Source organism: Sturnira hondurensis, unplaced genomic scaffold, assembly GCF_014824575.4.
Source record: "Sturnira hondurensis isolate 20B ecotype Veracruz unplaced genomic scaffold, ASM1482457v3 Scaffold0016617, whole genome shotgun sequence".
Lineage (NCBI taxonomy): Eukaryota > Metazoa > Chordata > Mammalia > Chiroptera > Phyllostomidae > Sturnira > Sturnira hondurensis.
This window is the reverse complement of record NW_028089248.1, coordinates 4,905,949-4,929,456: the sequence shown is the minus strand read 5'-3', so window position 1 is coordinate 4,929,456 and position 23,508 is coordinate 4,905,949. Positions and strand designations below refer to the sequence as shown.

The following is a 23,508-nucleotide window of genomic DNA, read 5'->3' as shown; positions in this document are numbered from 1 at the left end:
TTTGATGATTAGGTTCCACTTAGAGGTGACAGCAGAACCCAGACTCTCTCCACCACGGTATTCAAATGGATATGAAGGTGTTTGCATTTGGTTCTGGATGTTCTGCACCTGCTGGCCCTTGATAAATGACCTTGACATTGCATTTGGAAGCTGGTGTCAAGACTGGGAAAGGCGCTGTGCGGTCGCCGTGATGGTCACCAATGTTTCATTTGCCTGCAGCGCTGCACCCCGCAGACCTGGGCTCCCGCGGGGTGTTCAGTCGGGCTGGGTCAGCGGACGGGCTCCCAGCTGTCCTGGGGGACAGGGCTTCGGGTCCGTAGGAGGTGCCTGTCCCGCCCCGACTCAGCCCCTTCCCCTCTGTCTCCAGGTCCAGGTAAGTGGTGTGGACCTCATAATGCCCCTCATGCTCCTAAATACTGACGATTACTCACAGACTCCCCTAAACACTTTGTCTCAATACAGAATATTTATTAAGAGGACATTACATGCTCAGACACAGAGTTAATCACCGACACACCAGCCGTTCTCAGCGAGCAGCACAGGACACAACTGCACAAGTCACAGGCCGAGTCGGCGGCGGCCACGTTTCGGAGCCGCCGCATGCGCGACCGCATGCACAACAGTACTGGCGCCTACCAGTCACAAAGTCCGCCCCCCACCCCAGCCCCGATCCCAGAGTTAAGTCTCAGAGCAACTTTCTGGCGAGGTGAAGTTCTCAAAAAACCCGCTCTGAAGTCTGACTGCAAATCACAGGCCCCAGCGGGCCCTGACGAGACTTGTGACGGAGACGTACCTCCCCAGGTGGGACCGCAGTCCCCGTCAGGAAGTTGGTGCCCTTCGCCGCGTGGTGGGGGTCAGGGTTCAGGTGACATGTGGGGCGCGTTCGGGCTTGGAGGCTGCGGTGTTTTAGGTACTACGGACGCGTGACGAGTCCTTGTATCAGCTATCGCCCATCAAGGATTTAGGTTTCCCAAATATGAGTGCTTAGTGCCTGAAAATAAAATTCTTCGGAGTTTATATCTGTTGATAATTAGCTGTGAAAGTTTAAAGAAACCACCCAAAAGTAGCGATGACCGTGACCTCTCACGGAGCGCTTCTCTCTGCTGGACCCCGAGCTGAGCACTTCACACCCGCCATCGCCGGCAACGGACCGGGAGGGAGGGTCCCGGGGGGCTGTGTGCCAGCCGAGCTCCAGCAGCTGGGGAGGGTGGGGCCGGGAGTGGAAGGCAAGGCTGGCGACGGCGGTCCCAAGGCCGGGCCCCCGCTCACTGCTCTGTCTGCCCCGAGACAGCCCCTCGCCCGCCGAGACACAGGGGAAGGCCAGTAACTGAGCCACCACAGGAGGGCCGTCCGCCGCGTTCGAAGAGCAGAGCGTGGCCAGCCCTGCTCACGGAAATATCTTTATTCACAGTCTTCCCGCCACCATTGCTCTGACAAGCATGTAGAGAGACAAACACCTGAGCACACGCGCCAATCCCCACGGAGGAACAGACACGCAGAGGGCGGCGAGTGGAGCCCCGCCGCTGCACGCAGAGTGCCCCCCAAAGGCCCGCGGCACATTCCCACCGCGTTTATCCGGGCGCTCTCCAGTAATCACCAGAAGAAGCATCAGTTATAAATAATTTCAAAATCCCCTATTTTCTTCTCTAAGCCAAAGGTAGTGTTTCGTGAACCACGCAGAGGCTGGTCCACGATACGGCGTGAAAGGTGAGTCACATGGCGTCGAAGTGGAACCGGTGGGCCTCCTGCCGCTTCTCTCTGTCGTCTGCTTTCTGAAAGACAACATCAGACCGTGACAGACGCCAGGAAATATTGGGAACGGGCGCGTTTCTGAATTGGAGGCGTCAATTAAAAAAGCCCCCAGCATTGAGCAGACAACAGGTGTGACCTCTGTAATAGGCTAAATGAACTATTTTTGAAGTTTACATAGTGATTTTATAAATTAATGATCCACTAAATTGAATTTAAAAACCAATAGGAAATGCTCCTTAAACGCCCAGTTTGTTACATTTCTCCTATTCTTAACACTGAGGTTCACAAGCAAACCTAAGTTAATTAGATCCAGCCATGTTACTTATTTGGGGTTAACCTATAGATTTAGCAGGATTTACTGACTCTCAGCTCCCAGCTAAGCACTGTGCTTGGTATTTTGAGGGATTAAAAAGACCCTCAGTTTCGTGTTTTGTTCTCAAGGAGCTTAAAGCCCGGAAGGAGAGAGGCCAACACGCTGTGTCAGGTCACACGGGGAGGAACGTCCCTGCCATCTGAGACAGGCTACGTCGGGTGGGTGAGGACAGGGGACGTTCGAAAGGACAGCACTGACGGCAGCGGGGGGAGGACGGGTCCCGTGGAAACCTGGTGAGAGGTTGGCAGGGTGCCCCTCGGGGTCCCTGGAAGGGCAGTGAGGCCAGCAAGGGGACAGTCACCGGAGGGCTGAGCAGAGACATGATGAGGGCTGGCAGCAGTGGGGTGAGGGGCAGGGGAGCAGATGGAGGGGGGCGCCCCTGAGGAAGTGATTTGGGGGTGACCACTCTGTAACTATCATACAACCATGAAAATTTTAAAGTGTCCTGCTGTGATTTGCATGAACTGCTAAGACACACAGGAACTTGAGGGTAAAAGAAATGATCATCAATTAGACAGCATTTCAGGCGGAACCTGAAAAATGAGGACTGCAACCGTGTCAGTGGCGACCGGGGTGCGGCAGACACCACACGCTGCCCCACCGGACCCCCGTCACGGCCCCGCGTGAGCGCACCTTCTCCTGCCAGTGCAGGGCACCGATGACGGCCAGGATGAAGACGCAGACGCCGACCAGCGCGACGGCCGTCAGCAGCACGATGTTGCTGGGTGTGAGGTACAGCTTGGCGCTCCAGCTGCGGGCGGGAGGGAGTGGAAGTGACACTTCACTGAGACCAGAGAGCGTACCAATCAGGCCACCCACTGCCGCCATTCGCCCGTCCATCCATCCATTAGAAAGAAGACAGAAGCCACTCAATCTATGCAGAGCCCAGAACAGAGGGGACCCTGCAGGTGCAGATCCACTCAGCGAACTGAAGGAGAACAGGTTTCCCGATGAGGTGCTGCGGTATTTTTCTCTGCTCCTGTGAGGATTATTCTCATGTACGTTTGCAGAGGGTACTTCGACCACTGAGGCACTGTTTTCATATCGCGCCTGACTCGCTTAATTGGGAACCTCAAACCCTACGCCAGGTGGCCACATTTCGGTAAGATTTCTTTGTTTTTTTTTTTTAAATTTTATTTATTTATCTTTAGAGGGGAAGGGAAAGAGAGAAGGAGAGAAACATCAATGTATGGTTGCCCTTTGTGCATCCCCTGCTGGGAGTTGGCCTGCAGGGAACCGGCCTGCAACCCAGGCATGTGCCCTGGCTGGGAATCGAACCTGGATCCTGTGGTTCCCAGGCCCGCGCTCAATCCACTGAACATTTCGGTAAGATTACTGTACCATCCTTTCTGGCCTCTGCTCACTTGCCCACCGTGACCAACTGGCACAGCCACACGTCCAGGCGGGCGCGGGTGGGGACCCGTGAGAACCTTCGGTGGCTCGTGCGGCATGGTGCGGGGTCATGTCACTGTCCTGACACGGGCCTTCTCCCGCAGCGGCCGGCCACCCCGAGCCCGTGCGAAGCCCAGGGAGCCCACAGCTGGGCTTGGGGCTACCTCTGCAGGCGGCTCCGCAGAAACCGGCTGTTTTCATCTCAGGAGGTTAATAAAGGTCGGATCGTTCTGAGTGGTGGCAAGTGGGAATGGACTTATTTGGGGATAATTAAAGCTTACGGACCCATTAGTTGGTCTCTCGTCGCTAAATCTCAGACCACGCCGCAAACTAAAGTCAACTTGTTTTCATATTATGCACATACATTGGAAAAAACATTCCTTCAGAAAGATCGAGAGAGATGTGAGGAGCCCTAGACCTGGAAGAGAGCCGTCAGAATTCTCCCGAATTCGGAGTCAGAGAGCAAGCGTGTCACGCTACCTGTGAGGGACGCTGTGCGGGAAGNTGGCAAGTGGGAATGGACTTATTTGGGGATAATTAAAGCTTACGGACCCATTAGTTGGTCTCTCGTCGCTAAATCTCAGACCACGCCGCAAACTAAAGTCAACTTGTTTTCATATTATGCACATACATTGGAAAAAACATTCCTTCAGAAAGATCGAGAGAGATGTGAGGAGCCCTAGACCTGGAAGAGAGCCGGCAGAGTTCTCCCGAATTCGGAGTCAGAGAGCAAGCGTGTCACGCTACCTGTGAGGGACGCTGTGCGGGAAGGGGATGACGATGAGCTGCGAGTTCGGGATGATGGCCGTCCACTCCTGTCTCCGCACGGCCTGCAAGAGGAGTGATGGACACAGTCTGTGTCGGCCAGGAACAGACCGGCCCTCTTGGGGTTCCCTGAAGCCCTGGGCATGGGTCGGACTGAACCCACGGGCACTAAGTCCCAAAAGGCCCCTGTGCCCTGCCGGCATTTACTGTTTTCATCCTTTTAGGGAAGGATTTCCCCCGTCTCACAATTCATTAACTCTACAGACACCCGCGGACGCCCTCCCGCAGCGGTCACTGCCCTGAGCGCCTGGCACAGAGGCCGGGCCCAAAGCGCAGGCGCGTGTGTGGGGGAGGGCGGTGGCAGGGATCACTCGGTTTCGGGAGGGGTGGTGGACGACTCTACTCCAGAGGGTGATGCACCCTTACGTGGGACAGAGAGGTCACTGCCGGTCAGTTCTCTTAGTTCTTTAAGGGGAACACAGTACCTGAACCACTGCCCTTCAAGTCCACTGAATTCAAAGGACCACATTCGGATGCCTGGCAGGGAGCGCTGAAACACAGACGGACAGTAAACAGAACGTGCTGCGACTCACCTTCTCTCCGGAGGGCCGGGGGATGCCCACGTAAAGGTGGTCGAGGAAGTTCGCGCTGCGGCCCAGGCCGAGAACGCTGTACGGCAGCTGCAGGGCCAGGTGTGCCGACTGGCTGAGCTGTCCCGCTGCGTGGCCAGAGAGAGAGACACCTTCAGAAATGCTGCTCGCACCAAGCAGCAAAGCTACAGGACGCCACCCGTTCAGGGGCTAGAGCTTACTCTTCAAGGACAGAAACGCGACACGCGGTGTCTGGTTCACCAACGATTTGCTTTCTAAAGACAGCAGCATTATCAACATACGACCCAGGCAGTGTGACCCACACTCAAGGAACGTGTGTGGCCAGCTGGCTGCGAGTGTGCTCACCAAGCTGCCAATCCAGGCCAGGCCAACGTTCGGAGTACGTCCCCTGTCCCCGAGAAGCCCATCCCATTAGCAGTTGCCCATCCCTAAGCCCGGCTTCCCAGCGATGGGGAGGCAGCCCTGAGTGTCCCTGTGCACTGGCCTGCTCTGGCAGCGCCGCGAGCCCAGCCACGCCCGGCCCGCCCCAGTGCCGGGACTGCTCTTCCAGACAGTCTGACCGCAGCTTTCTCGGGGCTGCAGGTGGCATCCTGCTGTGCCTTTAACATGTAATCTTGTCGTATCTGCACTCGCCTAAGGATGCTGGGCTTCTTTCCAGGTGCTTATTGGTCACTTATGTAGCTTCCTTTCTTTAGTCTGTAAGGTGGAGTGGTCCCTGCTTCCATTTTGGGTTTTAGTAATTTTTCTTTTCTTCTTGGTCAGCTTAGCTAAAGGTTTGTAAATATTGTTAATCTTTTAAAAAACTTGCTGGTTTTCCCTATGTTTTTCTCTCCCCTACTTATTTCCTCCCATTTCTTGCCTTCTGTTTGCTGGGGTTTAGTTTGCTTCTCTTTTTCTAGTTTCTTAAGGTGGATGCTTAGATCACCAGTTCCAACCTGCTCCTCTCCCTTAACACAGGCATCCGCAGCGTTGAATCCCCGCTGCCCCCGGCGGCAGCGACATCCTGCGCAGTCTGGCACCTTGCGAGTTGCTCTCATTCGTGCAAGTAGTCTCCTTTGTGATTCTGCACACTAGTTTTGATTTCTGACACCATCCAGCTGCTGTTGGGGAACACGCCTGGGGCGCCCTCGCCCCTGCCGGCCACAGGGACTCTCGTTCTGTGGCCTGGCTCGGCCTGTGCTGCAGGAGAACGCAGGGTCCCTGCCTCGGGCACCGCGCCCTGTGTGCAGCTGTCGGGCCGGCGGTTTGCAGCGTCGTTTTCTTTCCTCCTCGGTCCCTGCCCAGCTGTTCGGCCCATTATCGAAAGTGGGATACCCAAGTCTCCAGTCATTTACTGTTGAATTATTAATTCCTCTTCAATGCTTCGTGTCTTTTGGGGTTCTGCTGTTAGATACACACATCTTTATAGTCGTTATATTTTCCTTATGGATTGATCTTTTTATTGTTATAAAATGTCCCTCATCTCCAGTAACAATTTTTGTCTTAAAGATGAGCTTCCTCTGATAGGAGAGCGGCCGCCCAGCTCTCTGCCGGCCGCTCCGCGCCGTGCGCCTCCCCCTTCCCTTCCCATTCTTTCTCCTCGTTTGTGTCCTGAATCTAAAGTGTGTCTTGTCGCCCGCACCCCGTCGGGCCGTATTTTGTTACCCCCTCTGCCCATCTCTGCCCTGTGCCAGGAATGTTTCTGCAGCTGCTGCCCCGGCTTGGGAAAAACCATCAGCTCTACAAAAACGAGGGAGCAGGACCCGAACGACCGAGGCCTCGTGTAAGAGCCTCTTCTTGGGAGCAGACGGTCCTGGGTGGTGCTCCTTACTCTCAGGCCGGCGGCTCCCAGACGAAGCCGCCCTGGCAGCAGTTAGAGGGAGAGCAGGGCAGCGGGGAGGACGAGGGGCCACACAGACCCCTCCGAGCAGCAGGAAAACCAACAGCCGGCGCCGCACCGCAGTGCGTCCCGTCTCATTCTGGGGCCGAGGGCCGCTGTTACCTCCCTGCCTTGAGGAGCAAACCGAGGCAAAGCAGTTTGACCCAAAACACACAGCTGCCAAATAGGGGGCCGGGGTGTTGGTTGCAACACTCTATACACAGTCGCCCCCATTCTCACAGTCATCTGCGGATCTCGGGAGCCCGGGCCCTAGGGCCGCATCTCACAACCGTGGGCCACCTTTGTGATGTTCCCTTTCGGCACCTGAAGCCCGGGCCACTGAGCCGTTCTGGGAGATGAGGCTGGTTTAGCTTGTGGCCCTGCCTCTGATCCGATCACACCCACGCAGGACGAGGGTGAGAGAAAGGCAGCCCCCTGGGGCTGGGCTCCCTGGGACCCGCACAAGGGCCAGCTCGGGCTCCCCGCTCAGCCCAGGCAGTCCACCGGCAGAGCGCGAGTTTTAGGGTGACCCTCTCCCCTGCATGGGCACTGAAAGGAGCACCGTGTTCACGGTGAGACCACAGCAGGAGGCTGTCGGGTGGAAGTCGCGGCTGCTTCCTCGGTGAGAACCCGGAGGCTCGAGGACAGCGAGCTGGGACAGTGTGAATGGAGAGGTCAGCATGGCTGCAGCCGAGGGTCTGCGCAAAGTGGGGCTTCGTAGATGGGCTCAGCGCGGAGCCTGTTTCGTCATGGGGCTCTGACACAAAACCCCTGGGCCTGCGTCTCCCTCTGACCAGCTGACGCGTGCTCGGCGACGGCCTGTGTCTAGCCTTCCGGCTGCCAGAGGGGTCAGGCCGCTGCCCACCACCACCAGGCCTGCCCAGGCCTCTGGGAGTGAGATGCGTCCCTGGGTTCTCGTGCGGGAGCTGGCGTGATGGGTTGGGAGGTGGGGGTGAGTGTTCTGCAGTCCAGTGGCTGGGTCTCACTGAGCCCGTGACCAGGGACGTGACTTCACAGCTGCCTCCGAGGTCCCGCCCCGCAGGACAGGAGGAGGAGAGCCGGCCGGGCCCTGGGAGAGCCCAGCAGCGCAGGCCTGGGTGATGAAATCCCACCTCCGGTAAGGAGAGGGGCAGCCCTGGGAGCGGTGGGGTGCTCACGCCCCCTCCCCGACAGCGGCCAGGGCGTCTTCCACAGACCCAACCCCGAGAACCCGGTTACCAGAGGGGAAACCCAACCCTTAGTCTCTGCAACTGGTGCCAGACCTGCCCTCCAGGCAGGGGTCGCTGCCCTGTGAAGGTCCCGGCGGTGGCCGCAGTCCGCTGTGGCCAGCGGGCTCTCTGGGCCTGCCTGTCTCCTGTTTGGGGGCAGTGGCCGGCCCTGCGCCCTCAGTTCTCTGATGGGTCCAAGAACCGCTGATTTTCACTTTGTTCACCTTTTTGGAGGTGGGGGTGGTGAAGATGGGGGTATGACTTCCAAGTCTTTATCATGTTGGACCAGAAACCAGATGTGCCCGACAATGAACTTGTCAAAAGGAGATCATCTCTCTCCTCCTTCCTTCTCTCTGCTTTCAGAGACAGTTCCTCCTTCCCCTCCGACCGGACGTCTTTCACGCCTTCCCCCGTCTGAGTGAGGCCTGCGGGGAGGACTTCCAGGGCTGCGGGGGGTAGAGGCGGTGACGGTGGCCCCCTCGTCCTGGTGTCAGAGAGGCTTCCGGAATCTCACCGCTGAGGACGATGTTGGCCGTGGGCCTGTCATCTGGGGCCTTTGCTACGCTGAGATGTGTCCCTTCCGTTCCCACTTTGGTGACAGCATTTATCATAAACAGATACCAACTTCCGCCCAGAGGCTTTCCGCACCGTTGAGACCGTCACTTGATTCCGCCCTGGGCTCTGCTGCTGTGGCAGGTCCCGCCGACTGTCTGGCGGGTGCCGGGTCGCCCTTGCACCCCTGGGGTAGGTCCCGCTGACTGTGATCATGTGACCTCTGATGTGCTGTGGAATTCGGCTTGCTCGTATCAATATTCTGTTGAGAATGTTGGCAAAAAATGGGCAACCAGGCCTATTTTAGATTGCTCATTGATTTTTTAAAAAAATATGAACTCTTGAAATAAATTAAGTAGAATTCATATTCTCAATTACTTTTTGTGAACATACATAATTAAGTAATTAAGCAAAATGTAATGGTTAGTAAATTGCTCACTAAAATTTTCAGAGATAACAACTATTTTGTGTAAAGAACAATGACCACACTCAGCCCCAGGTGCCAAGTCACGGGAAAACACCAGAGCAGACAAATGGGACCGACGGCGCATCGGTCCGGGAGCTCGGGTTTTCCCTGGAAAGTATTAGAGCCATTTCAAGGTTCCCAAAATGATGCTTTAACGCCTACAGCTTGGAGTGGTGACCATCTTCTTACCGCACACTGCGGATTTGAAGGATTTTGTACTTCTCCCTCTACAGATAGAGACTGATGGATTTTAGAATATAATTCGCCTCTGTTATGTATATGACAACATCAGAGTTGCAATTTTTATATTAGTAATCTGCCTTACAGCCAAAGCCATTTTATTTCAATAAAAAATATATGGTTAGTGAGAAAACTCTAGTTAATGTGAACAGAGTGGGAAAATACTTTTATGCCTGAAATACACTTAACAACCAAACACTGCATGTCTTTTCCTAGGTGGTGGGCATGTAGACAAAGTCTCCATTTTTATCGTGAATCCGTATCTCCCCATCTTTTGAGAGAATGAGGTGGGTCTCATGGGAGCAATGCGGGCACTGCGAGGCGCTGCGGTGAGCAGGCTCGGTCCAACTCTGCACCACGCATCAGTTTTCCGTGACCTCTGATTCTCTCATTATCTTGGGCAAGAAAGGCCAGGTTAATCACGGGAAAACCACACGAGAGACTAAAACTGCAGAAGTTATTTCAGGGTAGGACTCGACTCAAAAAGCACACGCCTATGAGTCAGCTGCTAAAATCACAATTTCTAATTAAGTCAGCACCTCTGTTCTCTGAGTTCACTGCCCTGACTCTGCCTGACCCTGCATTCTAGTGAACTTAGTCAGTGGTAAAAATTAACTGAGGAGATGCAGACTGTGGTTTTTTTCAAATACTACTCCATTTCAACCTGAGACTCAGCTTGCACTACACCTTTGTAGGGCCAGTCTCTACAGAAGCGTGCGTGGGGCAGTCGTGCTGGGCATTTTACTGCTCCCTTGCATTTGCTCGGTCGGGGGCCGAGTGTCCCCGGTGCCGGCCCTGCGTGCGCAGCCCACCCAGGGTCTCGGCCCTCCCCAGGGAGCAAGGCCGCTTCCCACGGCTGCTCGGCTGGTGCCCGAGGACAGCGGGGACGAAGGGGATGAGAAGGGACACGTCCATGGTGTTGCTCAGCGATGAAACGAGATTTTTAAAAAAGCACATCCCTTTGCAACAAATATACTTGCACAGTAGGGAGGACTGCTGAATTATTTATAACGCCCTGCAGATGACAAAACATTTACCAGCAGAGACCACAGCACAGACACCCCCCCCCCCAGCCTCGGCAAAGCTCTCGTGTAACAGTTTCCTCTCAGTATCGGCATCTACATCGACCGGAATATTAAACTAGAAATCAGTGTGTAAACAGAATTTCATGAAGCAAATCTGTTCTTGCCGGCACTAAACCTTCTACTTTTCTTTCTTTGAATTTTCAGTCTTTGACTCATTTACATCTGTGCGGATGGGGTTCTAACAGCTGAGCAGCTGAATAATTTGCCCACTTTCTCCCAGTTTCTCAGACTTTCTGCATGTTTTGTAATTCACTCACTCATGCACTCATTCGATTTTGGTGGTTATATAAATAGAATCTATCAGCTGTGCCTGGCGCTGTTCCGCATCCTCCCCCTTTCATTCCCCTGGCTGCCCCGCCCCTCCCCTCCCCCGACCTGCTGCCCTGGCGGTCCCGGTTGGCTCTCTAGTCGGCTGAGATTAAGCTGAGGGGCGATTTCTCTTGCAGAAATTTGTTCTTTCAGAGAAGAACAACACTGCGCCTATTCCAGGAGGCGTCACGACTCCTCCCATTTTCTTTTGTTATCAATTTGGTTTTTTGAACCGAAAACATGCCCAGTTAATCTTTGCTCAAGGTAAAAAAAGGCAATACCAGCTGGCCCTGGAATGTTTGGGATGGTTTAACATGTACCCAAACTGGGGTGTAAAGAAACAGTTGTTCAGATTGTCCCTGTCCTCACCCCCTCCACACACCCCCACCGACGCTGCAGACGCGGCCAGGTGACCGTGACCGGCCCACCGCGCCCCCTCAGTCTCCACGGTCGCCTCTGGGTGGGAGCAGGGCGGTGACCGAGAGGCGGGTGTGCACGATCAGCCACGCAGGAAACTGGTGTGTTTATGGCAGGCCAGTACGTCAAGTAAGAGTGGCCACGAGATGAGTCTGTCCTTGTTTGGGGCCCATGAAAATGGAGACGGAAAGCGACTGTCCATCCCCGTTCTCGGTTAGGACCGCGGGCGTCTCAGAGCAGCGCGTCGGCCGTGAGCGCCCTGCCCTGGCTGCGCTCACTGTGACCGGGTCTCCTGGCAGCCGGGAGCCATCTGCCAAAGCACAGTCCTAGGCTTAGTCTCACTGCCTTTTTGTCTTGACTGTACTTCCCTTTATCATCTATTCAAATTATAACTAGACTTTTCTTTATGACCACACACCAAACCACCTTTCTGTAACATTCCGTGTAATGCTCCTGCTCCTACCCCACTAGGAGGGAACGGGGTTAGTTGAGGTTGTGGGTCGGATCCCTCCCTCTGCTCCCAAGACGAGCTTCGTGACCTCGTTTGCCACTTCGCCGTCGGACCGGGACGCTCAAGTGGTCTCCCTCGGTCTCTGTGACTGCGGCTGAAAGGCGGGATGGCGCCTGGGCTCCGTCAGGGCAGGGTACAAGAGGAGTTAATGTCAACACGCCTGTCACGGGCCCTTCTGCACTCTGCTGACGTCAGCCTACAGAAAGACTAGGTCTGATCCGAAAAGGGGAGATTTTTAAGGGGTGTGCAAACCCGCCGGCTGCTGTCACCTACTTCTCCCCGTCCATGTGTCGGCGGCAGGGGCCTTGACCCTGACACCCGCCACGCCAGCCTTACCTGACCCGTTCTTCAGGAGCCCATTTGCGTCCACGGTCGTGTACATGATGTAGGGTCCCGGCTGATTTACGCCAAAGGGCTGCAACAAAACGGAGCAGTGAGGCCTTCAAAAGGGAGGCGTCCCTCTGGGGGGGTTGCCGAGACGAGCGCTGTCTGTGACCGGGGCGGACGCGTTAGGCTGCTCTCCCCAGAGAGCCGTCCCCACGTGCTGTCCGGCACGCCCCGGACAGCGCCGTTCCACCTGACCGCGGCCTTGCCCTGAGTGAACAGCCCGCACGCCAGCCCTCACACCGCCCGATTGTTAGAAACAATCCGTAGCGATTGCTTACACTGAAGCTGCCTCGGGCTGCGCTGTCAGTGGGGCTAAGGAGGAGCTGACCACACTGACGAGGGAAAATGCAAATGAGAAGTTCAAACGAGGGCTTAGAAAAGAGCGCTGACGCGGCCTGAGGTTCTCGCAGGCCACCCTGCCCATGCACCTGCCTGTTCCCACACAAAGACAAGACCCGCCTGTCACTGACAGACACCCCTCTGCAGCCACGGCTGACCCTGAGCTGAGTGCACAGGGCAGGCCCACCGCAGGGGTCCAACAGCTGCGACAACCACCAGGGACCATGGGCCCAGGAGAGCGCGCCCCGGGCTTTAGTGTTATTTAAGACGTCCGGTTTTCAACAGTGACAAAAACCGCACCCCCCGACACACACCCACACCCCCACCCACCCACCAGAGCGCAGTGGAAAAACCCACTGCAGTGGCTCAGCAGCGGATCCCGGGTGTGAGGAAAAAACGGACAAAACCGAAGACGGCCCCGTGAGACCCAGAAACGAAGAGCGCCCTAAAGAGAACGAACAGCGCCCGAGACGGAGGCCAGCGGCCTACGGGACTGCACTGGGTGCACCGGGTGAAACTCGGCAGCTCCCGCCTGGCTGGTGTGGCCCCGCTGGCTGAGGGTCCCCCCCCAGAGACAAAGGTCGCCGCTTTGCCACCTGCTCGGGGCACGGCCTGGGTTGCAGGGTGGTCCCAGAAGGGGTGTGTGCAAGGGGCAACCAACCCATGTTTCTCTCTCGCTCTTCCTCCTTCCCGCCCCCTCTGGAGTCGGGCGGCTCCCCACCACACGTCCCACGGTGCCAACGCAAGCCTCCAAGGGAGTGAGGGGGCGGGGGGACAAAAACACGCGGCTGCGATCCCAACAGCGCGCTTTGCGTTTTCGCTGCACTGCCTAATAGCGCCGTGGCTCTGGACAATTTAATTTCCCTGGGCCTCAGTTTCCTCATCTTTAAATGGGGGGTAATTCCTTATAAAACAAGGGTGACTATGAGGACTCAGGCAAGGGTATACCAACACACACACACACACTTTCAAGTATAACATAACATTCTTATAATTTACACAAACAGGCATTTTAAAAAACTAAGCCAAATTATTCTCACATTTTGTTACTATATTTCACTGAAATATTCCACTAGACAGTAAGTCAATACTAAGACTATTCAAAAATTCATCGGAAAATTCATCAGCTTGACCCTGTGCTGTGTGCCATGCACAAAGACGGCAGGTTCCTGACCCCCAGGGATGACAGTCTAGTTGGGGGGGTTGAAGGTCAGCAGGTCAGGCTGACGGAGCACCGACTGTGCCTGGGGATGAAGGGGTGACCGCTCCCCGACAGTGTGAGCAGAGGCTGTGGGAGGTGACCCCCGAGGGGCGGATGCTTCAGGGAAGGCCTGTGACTTCAGGGAACGTCTCTGGAGCACCGACGGGTGCCCAGGGCCCCCGAGGAGGGATAACCCGCCCTTGGCCCAGGTGGCCATGGTGCTCACTCACCGTGATCCTCCGCGGGCAGTCGCTGGAGCAGAGGCCGCTGAGAACTGTGGGGAGGGAAGGGAAGGCAGCTGGTTAGCACTGGTTAGATGGGGCCTGTGGCGCTCTGTCTCCGGGCAGACGTCCCCACTGCAGTCAGAGGTCCTGGTCTCAGAGTCTGGGCACACTGGGCACCAGCTGGGAGACTATAACCACAAAACCATTGATGGTCTACAGGAACATACAAAAATAACTTAATGACACATTTATTCTACAGTCGCCATAAAAGAAAAGGTTAGAATATCTGAACAGTCTTTACATAAGTGACGTGAGCTCTGAAATAGCCACCCTAGCGCCACTTCTTGCGAAGGGACGCCTGTGGGAGAACGCGGACACAGGGTGCCGGGCGACGTGGACACAGAGTGCCAGGCGACACTCCACATGCCAGCAACTGGCGGACGCTGGCGATTCCGCTCAGCGTGCAGGAGCGGCTTTGGTGACAGGACTGTCTGCCAGTGAGCACACCTCCGCAGGAAGAGGGGTCATGGGCTTGCCTGGAGCCCATGGCTGGGGCAGGTCCCGTGTGTTCTGAGACACGTCACTCGGGCAGGGTCCGAGGGACACGGGCTCTCAGAAAGGACCGCTCACCACGGACGGAGGCGCTGGCCGCCTGCACTGAACACGTCCATGTCATCATTTCGATGTCTGCACCAGACGCAGCGTGAGGAAATGGCCAAGTCACGCTCCACACGTGCACAGCAGCTTTGGGCGTGTATGTCTTTTACCTGGGGCCCGTGACTGGTTCTCACTCTTGTTCTTCAAGTTTTGGGGTTTTTTTGGCCAGTGTGGTGGGGGGGACAGTGGCGGCATTTACCTCCAGGCAGACACTAGTATTTCTTCCCCACTTGTACCAAAATGATCTTCGTAAACCTCCATCTAAACCGTCATTTTGCTGAGTGGTAACTGTTGCTCCCAGTCTGTGTCGGTGACGAGTGTGTGACTGTGGCATTTCTGTCATTTTCCCAGGGCCCGCGCCAGTGTGTTTGCTCAAGAAATACTTGTTAAGGCAGGAAAAAGACAGATTATTCAATAAATGGTCCAGGATAATTGGCTACTTGGAGGAAAATGAGGTTAGACTTTAACTCATAACATAAAAATTACATTTGGCCATGACCCAAATAATATAAAGAACCCTTATACTTCAATAATGAAAAGACAATCAATTAAAAACTGGGCAAAAGATCTGAATAGGCATTTCTCCAAAGAAAATAAAGAGACAAAACTCATGGAAAGATGAGCAACATCATTAGCGATCAGGGCGCTTCAAGCCAAGACCACAGGGTGGGTGTGCTATTCGAGGTACCTGGGGTGGGGGGGGTGGGGACGACCCACACACACACCCGCGCCTCGGGCAGAACGCAGTGCCATCCACACGCATGGGACCGCTCCTGGGCTCCAACCAGGGAAGCAGTCCCGCCACGCGCCAGTCTGAGGACGGCCTTGAGGACGTTGTGCAGAGGGCGACAGGCCACTTGCCACAGCACCAGCCTGGATGGTCCCAGCTCTGGGAGGCGTGTGCAGAGGGCGACAGGCCACTTGCCACAGCACCAGCCTGGATGGTCCCAGCTCTGGGAGGCGCCCAGAGGAGCGAGCTCATAGAGAGTGGGACGGTGGCCACCAGGGGCGAGTTCCTAGGGACTGAGTTATTTCTGGGCTCCATCCTGAAGCTTTGGTGTGTACGGCGTTTTAGCGGCACTCTTTCCCACCCGTGCTAAGTGAGCGCGTGTGTCTGCCTCTGCACAGGCTCCGTCTCCGGCCCCACAGGAGTGCACCTGGGTGGAGAGTCCGGGCCCGCGCCACCCCTTGTTCCAGAAGAGGAGGCAGGAGCTGGGCCAATGCATCACTGGGGTCGCAAAGCAAATGGAATTCTTTCGAAAGACCACGTGGCCACTAGGCACCAGCTCATTTAAAAAACACATTATCCTACTTATACGGGAGATGGGAAATCAATGGACCGTTGGGTTATTTTATTTTCTGTACAAGGGAGAATATCGGTGTGTTGTTTAGCATAGTTGAGAATATTTACTCAAAATTACATAATAGTCTCTTTCATTTTGCATATAGCAGGCTAAAAATTTGCTTGTATCTTGTATCTATTTCTGATTTTTACAAGACTTCCTCTGTCAAATTTGAAGTTTCATTTGCAGCGATGGAATAGAAATGATAAGATTTAAATCATACTTATGTACATATCATATTTATGTCATGGGTGTTTACTACACACATGTTTTAAAAAGAGAGAGCTACCGAATGCAAACAGAACACGCATTCCCTGGTTTTACAGGATTCAAGGAGGAACGATGGTGATGCTTGAGCCTGATGAACATCCGTCCCGATGACACTGTTGAATCAGGACTGCAGAACCCCAAACACCGTCACCGAGGCTGACCTGCTCCTGGTGCGGGACGGTTATTTCACCTGCAGGGAAACCTGACCCTTCCCAGGCGACAGGCACGGAGGGCTGGGGCAGGGGAGGCCCGCGCTACGCGAGGCGGGGAAACTCTGCCGCGCGGTCAGCAAGCGCACCGCCCTGGGCATGAGGGCCGTGGGGCAGCGAAGCTTCGCTCTCAGCTTTGTCTCCATCCTCACATCCCTCTGTGGTCCACTGCTAGTTTCCTGTTGGAAAGGGAAAGGGACCCGCCCACTGACGTGCCTTCTTCCCACGAGTGGACAAAATCAGAAAACGCTCCACAGCAGGCTGCTTTATTTTTGTGACCAGGAAACAAAATAAATCCCCAACCAAAGCTTTAACAGTAAAAAAGAAATAATGCTCTAAAATTCACTTGCATAACCCAAACCACAAAGGGATAGACTCTTACGACATTTGTACAAGTGTCACTTGAGATGACAGCTTTAGGACTCCATAAAACACAACTTAAGAACAGCAAAAGGCTCTGGCTGGTGTAGCTCAGTGGACCGAGCACAGGCCTATGAAGCAAAGGGTCGCCGGTTCGATTCCCAGTCAGGGCACATGCCTGGGTTGTGGACCAGGTCCCCAGTAGGGGACACATGAGAGGCAACCACACATTGATGCTTCTCTCCCACTCTTTCTCTTTCCGTTCCCCTCTAAAAATAAATAAATAAATAAAGAAAGAAAGAAAGAAAGAAAGAACAAGCAAAAGGTACGAGTGGTCTGTCGAATTAGGGTGGGAACGACATTTCTGCAGGGACGTCAGCACGCCACCCCCCCGCCGGCCCCCACATGCCTGTGTCAGAACAACCCTGGCTGCAGCAGGCTCCAAGGCAGGCTGTATCGATGCCACGGTGACAATGACAAAACTGGCCTCCCAGGAGTGGGACGGTCACACTTTTCACAGGAAGCACAGGTCACAGTGATGTGGATGGTCCCCTCCTGGCACTAAGCACCGAGGGCAGGTGTGCAAATGCCTAGAGACTCCTGCATGCAGCGGGGACCCTGCACAGCGCCGGCCCACGACCCTGGCCCCTCCCTGCTCTCTGTACGGCCATCCGTGAGCTTCTCAGGTAGGGACAGTTTTTGTTCGTCTGTGTCTCTCTCTCTTTCTCCTGACAAGTGTCAACAAATGTCTTCCCACCAACTTGCTGCTGTTGGCTGGATGGTGGTTTGATGTTTAGACATTTAAGGATTTAACCATTTCATAAACTTTAGTAAATGATTCGCATTAAGAATCCCATATAGATCTGTATTGCAACATTTTATAATACCCTTTTAAATAAACTGGTCTAAGCAGTAATTTCTGATACTCCAGGATTTTAAAGACAAAGCTGTTTTAGAAGGATTAATGAAATATGAAAACTTAGGCTATTCAGAGTTAAATGAAAAACCATAATTAAAATAATTAATGAGCTATGTGAATTACTGGTTATTAGCAGATTAAATTAGTTGAAAACTTGACTAATGGGAGGTCCAATTCATTAGTTTTCGTTAAAATGACAGTGCTTAGGATGTGACCATTCGTGGGAAAATGACACATTACAACCCAGGTGTTCTCAAAGGTATTTAGGGTGTAAAACCTGCTCGCTTTGTGACTCAGGTGGCTACTTAATAGCAATCATCTTTGAGCATAAGCCTGGCCTGCCTGGGAGGAGGGGGGGGAAGAGGAGGAGGAAGGGGGGAGGGGGGAAGAGGCAGCAGCCAGTAGGAGCAGCAGCCAGCAGCAGTGCAAGGGATGAAGTGGCCTCACTGGGGTTAAGGGTGACTGTCCGAATTCATTCTCTGAAAACGCCTTTAGTTCCTGTTTCTTTAATACACGTGGATACAAAGCAAACAGCCCACTCAGCCGCCCTGTGTGAAACAAGGCCTCCCTCCCGGCCGATCTCCTCACTCAGCCCCTTTGTTGGTTTTAGAGTGCAGTCCACGCTGGGCGTTGGTCACGGCCTGGGCAGGGAGACGGCACAGCGGCGACTGAGAGAGTCCAGGCGAACACCAGTGATGGAGGCAACGGTGGAAGGGCATCTCAAAGCAGCCAGAAGGTTATTTTCCCCAAATGACTGCTTGAAATCGCGTCTCATTTCCCACGGCCTCTCTGTCAAGCACGTTATTAATGTCTAGATAACAGGGCTCACGCAAAGCCGCCTCGCTTTCCAAAACTAAAGCCTCTGGCACCAAGTGGGGGTGTCCGGGTCTGAGTTTCCCAGATCGCGGTCCCCTACCTGACCTGGGCTACAGGCTATAGGCCACGGAGGCTCCAGAGACGCTCTGATTTTTAAAACTTTGTACATGGATTTTTTCAAGTACACAACTTAGAACAGTAGAAGGAACCCTGTGACATGCCACAGAGCTTCTGCTGTCACCCCACATGGCTGACCACGCTCGCCTGTCATTCCTACCCTGGGACCCTTCGGAGAAAAACCTTGGATGTGGTGTTTCCCTTTCGAGGGGTTTGCTGTCTCGTGACTTAATTCTCCAGAGAACTTGACCTTGTCCTGAGCAGGACGGTGACATGGCTGCAGGCGTTCGGTAACTGCAGTCCTGATCTGCATGTCAGGTGGAGGGCAGGCCGGCGCAGGTGGGAACGGGTGACGGTGAGCACGTGAGTGAGTGAGTGAGTGTATCATGGAGAACGGGAGTCGGCCTGGCTGCAAGAGGAGATGTGTGCGCCCAGGAAGACCCTCGGAAATGTGCTTGGCCAACGCCAAGGTTAACATGGTGGTGCATGTCAACTCCACGTGCCGCCCGGTGCGAGGCACTGAGGGGCGCACAGCGCTGCCCACGCAGCAGGGTCTCTGCAGGGGACGCAGGACCCGAGCTGCGCACCAGGCCTGGGAAACTCAGCGCGAAGGGCGCCCCTGGTCACAGCCGCGGGCCAGGAGGAAGAAGTCGCTGCTGGAGCAGAGGCGGGCACAGGACTCGGGCACTGTGCGGAAGCAGTTCCCGATGTGCAGAGCCGCCCAGAGGTCACCGAGGAGCGCAGCATTCCTTCAGGACATTTGCATGGACAGAGAGAAGACACAGTGGAATGCTGATACTCGATAATAAAACATAAAGCACCACTCACCAATGACTTTAACAAAGTAAGCATCTGCTTCAAAGTTATTTTTCAATGCGTGGATGGCGAAGTCACTCTTTGCGGATCCTTTGCTGAGCACCAGGATGTCCAAGATGCCCTGGGAAGGACAGAGACAGACGGTGAGTGTGGTGGGCCGGGCCAGCTGAGGTGGGTGCGCACAGGCGCACTCACCGTGTGCATGCGGACTTCCTTATGCAACTTGGTGTTCAAAATAAAAACACTACTCAAAAGATAGAAGGCCCTGAATAGCAAAATACAAAAAACCGAAAAACACTGGTAATTTTAGTCTCTGGAGAGATCCTGGTATATTTCCTTCCTGTCACATCTGCATGAATTTTTAAAGCCCATAGTCCGGACTCCCGAGTCATCTCCAGGCCCAGAGACACAGAGACCTCTGCCTGTCCCCATCTCCCCTGAGAACAGAGAGGCTTCGCTAATGTTTTCGGAGGGAAGGGCGCACACCCTGAAGTTTCTGTGCCGCCGCCTAACGAGGCGGGTCACTTGCTGCGGTTTTCGTGTTGGCCACTCGGGCTTTCTTCTGTCAACTGGCCACGTTCTGCTTCTCGGGAGGGAGTCTCTGGTGACTGATATCGGCATGTAAACCCTTCTTATATTAAGAATATTCATTATTTGATTCTTTCATAGCAAATTTATTTCCCAGATTTAAAAACAAGTTTAAATTTAATTCATTTAAATTTCATTTAGGATGTGTTTATGTATGGAAATTAAAAACTGACTTGTAGTCAATACCCATGGGATGTTTTTGCCAGTTATTTTTAGGCTTGAAAGTGGCTAATAAAAGGGAAACAGAATGAGATTTGATAGCACAGAGACAGGAAAACAAGGACCTCAGTAACTGTATAATTGAGAATCAGCAGCTTATGGGAAAATAAAGCACCGATGGAATATGGAGAGACAGAAAGGTCCTCGTGGGCATTTAACTTTTTAAAGTAATTTTGCTGTTCTACGGGCGCACTGGGCTACATTAACGCTGGGATTTAACACATTCATACCAGAACTGACTACTTTTCTGAGTGGCAAAGTGGTTGTTTACACTCAAAAGGAGGAAACTGGGGGCCTGAGAGGTGGACTGGCCACCGGAGACAGAGTCACAAGAGCCTGTGGCACTGGAGCTGCCTCCGGCGCATGAAGCTGAGACAGGGCTGGACTCACTCTTTGTGACCTTGAGGGAGTTCAGGGATCTGCTCCCTGTGGGCTGTGCCTCCGTCTCCTGGGGCCCCACACACCTGCAGCCTTGGCTCTCTGGTGGCTTAAATGAGCACAGCAGGGGGTGGAGGCCTTTTCCTGTCTCACTGTGCTAATCAGACGGGTGGCAATGGATCTGTCCCCACTGCCATCTAATGTCCGAGGGGGCTTTCTTCCATGCATGCGTTTGCTTTCCTGACCTCGTCTGCATTTTCTGGTCCAACAGGGTGGCGGGGGCGGGCAGAAAGGGAGAGAGAGAAGGAGAGGGGGAGAGACGGAGAGAGAGATGGGGGTGGGCAGCATTCGGACTCCCTCCCAGGAGAGCTCGGAACTCACATCTTCGTAAATGTCAAAGAAGGTGGCGACCACGGCGTCTCGGACTTGACTCAGGTCCATCAGCTCCCAATAGACCTTAAACATGCGACGCGCACCCTCGCAGCTCGCGTTGGTACAAGGGACGTTCTCCAGCAGAAAGGCCTGCTGGTTGCTGCGGGACAGAGGACAGGCAGGCGGTCAGTGTGCCATCCGTGTGCATCGTGCATCTGCAGGAACAACGCTGTGCTGCGTCCCTGTGGTCACCGGGGAGCAGAGCTGTGATGTTCTCACCGTGACAACAAAACCAAGCAAACGGTAGTTACGTGAGTGGACGGCTGCGACCTTACCAGCGCGAGTATGTCACTGTAGACAGTGGCAGAACTCATGACATCGTGCAACTCAACAAGGCTCCGTCAATGACACCTCACGGCACGGGAACGAAAGCAGTAACAGAGGTACAGGGAAAATCCCCGAAGTGTGGACGTGAAGGCAAACGCCACTACACAGTACGGAAGCAAAAGAGGGAATCCCAGGGGAAAATGACAGGGACCGTGAGCGCAGTTAAGGTGCAGATGGGGCCCAGGACGGGTGGCATGTCAGTCATAACGTGGCATCTACGGGGGAATTTCTACCACTCAACAGCGGGTTAAAAAAGGAGGTCTCACACTGGTGACCTCAGTTTCTCCCTTAAAAAACTGGAAACAGAGGAGCCAATAAAATACGAAATAAGCACAAGGAAGGAAAGAATAACAGAGGAAAGCAATAGTGTAGAGAACAGGAAAAACAACACAGAAAATCAATAAAACAAAAGCAGGTTCTCTGCCTTAAACAATTTTAAAATGGATAAACCTTCACCCAGAATGGCCTTTAAAAACACTACAAAGAGAGAAAACACATAATAAAAACAGCAGAAATGAGAGAAGTAACATTACTACATGTTTTGCTGACGTTAAAAGAATAATAAGGGAACGTGACCAAAAACTTTGCGCCGATAAAATGAGTTATATGACACAAATTCCTTGGAAGTCATAAACTACCAAAGTCCACTCAAGAGGAACTAGATCAACTGACATTGTCCTTTCAACCCCCCCCCCCCCCCGCCGAACTCCAGGCCCAGATGGCTTCACTGATGAATTACGCCCACTACTTAGACAGGAAATGACACGCTACACAACCGCTTCAGAAAACACAGGCGGAAGAAATGCTCCCGACTCATTCCACGATGTCCCCCTGCACATCCAAATCAGACCTTACCGGAACTGCAGACAACATTCCTCACGAACACGATGTAAAAAGGTTAACAAAATTCTAGCAGATCAAACCCAGCAATAAATAAGAATTTGCTTCGCACAACGGTGTTCGCCAAAACCCGTGCAACTTGGAACCGTGCCCCTGCCTCACGGTCATCAGGGAGCCGCGTCCCGAGAGGAAACGGCTCTGGAACGGACGTGTTTCAGCGAGCGCGGCGCCCTGCAGAGTGAGGACGTCGGTTGTAAGAAAAGATAAAAATCATGACCAACCTGGGTTTTTGCAGGGAGGCAAAGTTGCTTTAATGTTTTAAAATGAGTATCACTCACTTCCTGGTCGGGTCTCCGGGGCCTCAGGGACCCCAAGCCGCCCAACTTAGGGTTTACGCTCATCGCCCGACGCTCTTTCCCACCCTGCCTGGGGCGGGACGAAACGGCCAAGTCGTGGCACAGCTGGGAGCACGGAATCTACAGTGAACGTCACGAATAAGCCGTGTGTCCCGTGCCAGGGACTCGCGGCCCCAACTGTGTCGTCAAGGACACTGAGAAGAGACAGCAGAGGGCGAGACCACCCTGCCGGAAGCACCGGGAAGTCAGTGTGAACACCCAGCTACTGACCTAAGGCCAGAGAGCAGGGTGCAGGCAACCGGGGCCCCTGCCTCGGCCTGCAGACGGTGACCGCGGGGTGACGCCTGCCGCTTCGGGGCGCCACTTGGTCTCCGACCCCCACTTACTCAGAAGGGAGGGGACTAGGTTGTAAGACCTGTGAGCAGCAGCGTTTCAAAGCCTCGGCGAACATGGACTTCCTGCCTCAGGATCCTGTTATGTTAAGTCTCCCTTGAAGTTCCTAGACCATTTGCTGAATCTCGCACAGGCACCTGAGCGCGCGTGGAGCTGCTGTTCTGCTGTTTTGTCGGCGAGGGCCGCCCGCCTCCTGAAGGGGCTTGGAATGAAGAAGTCCAAGCGCGTCCCCGGAGTGTGAGGGCCCCGGGCCTCTCCCTGCGTCTCCTCCGCCCCGTGTTTGTGTCACGGAAGACGCCGTGTTTGAATGCTGCCTGTGGGCCCAAACAAAAACGCTAGCAAGTAAATACCCAGATGAGGGTTCGTGAACTACGGTCCTTCCTACACGGGCGCAGGCGCTCGCGTCAGCAGGAAGGGCCATCTCGCGCCTGCCGCGGGAGGCCCACGCGCGGGAGGCCCGAGTCGTCCCGTGGCCAGGGGGCCCTCGAGCGTCCTCGGCCGCTCGCCAGCGCAGCAGCCCGTGAGGAGGCCAGGAAACCGCACTCTCACGCAGCTGCTGCTTTTTCATTCCGCAGTGCAGACAGGGAAGATTGCACAAGTGTGCATATATTTATTTTGTATATATGATCGAATGGACTTTTAAGAGCAACTGTGCCATTTTTAGACTGATTTTAAAGCCTGAACTGAGATTCTGCCAAATACCAAAACACAGACACTGATCATCTCTGGGTGATGTGCTTACGGATGATTTCAATTTATTGTTTTATTTGTACTTTCT

At 54.1% G+C, this 23,508-nt stretch overlaps 1 protein-coding gene and 1 long non-coding RNA gene across 2 annotated transcripts in view; one reads left to right on the top strand and one right to left on the bottom strand.

Moving 5' to 3' along the window:
- Nucleotides 1-451: 451 nt before the first annotated feature.
- The window catches only part of ITFG1 (integrin alpha FG-GAP repeat containing 1), a 75,175-nt gene continuing 52,118 nt past the window's right edge, over nt 452-23,508 (bottom strand). The window contains exons 11-18 of the mRNA XM_037066382.1: nt 20,764-20,914; nt 19,210-19,318; nt 13,697-13,740; nt 11,876-11,954; nt 4,876-5,000; nt 4,265-4,347; nt 2,759-2,876; nt 452-1,772 (exon numbers count right to left, since the gene is read on the bottom strand). Of these exons, the coding sequence (XP_036922277.1) occupies nt 1,713-1,772; nt 2,759-2,876; nt 4,265-4,347; nt 4,876-5,000; nt 11,876-11,954; nt 13,697-13,740; nt 19,210-19,318; nt 20,764-20,914 (769 nt within the window). The 3' untranslated portion in view covers nt 452-1,712. The remainder of the gene's footprint in view (nt 1,773-2,758; nt 2,877-4,264; nt 4,348-4,875; nt 5,001-11,875; nt 11,955-13,696; nt 13,741-19,209; nt 19,319-20,763; nt 20,915-23,508) is intronic.
- Nucleotides 2,407-17,934, top strand: LOC119001152 (uncharacterized). The gene is made up of 3 exons (XR_005069495.1): nt 2,407-2,421; nt 9,627-9,631; nt 17,857-17,934. It is a non-coding gene; the product is annotated as an uncharacterized LOC119001152 (long non-coding RNA).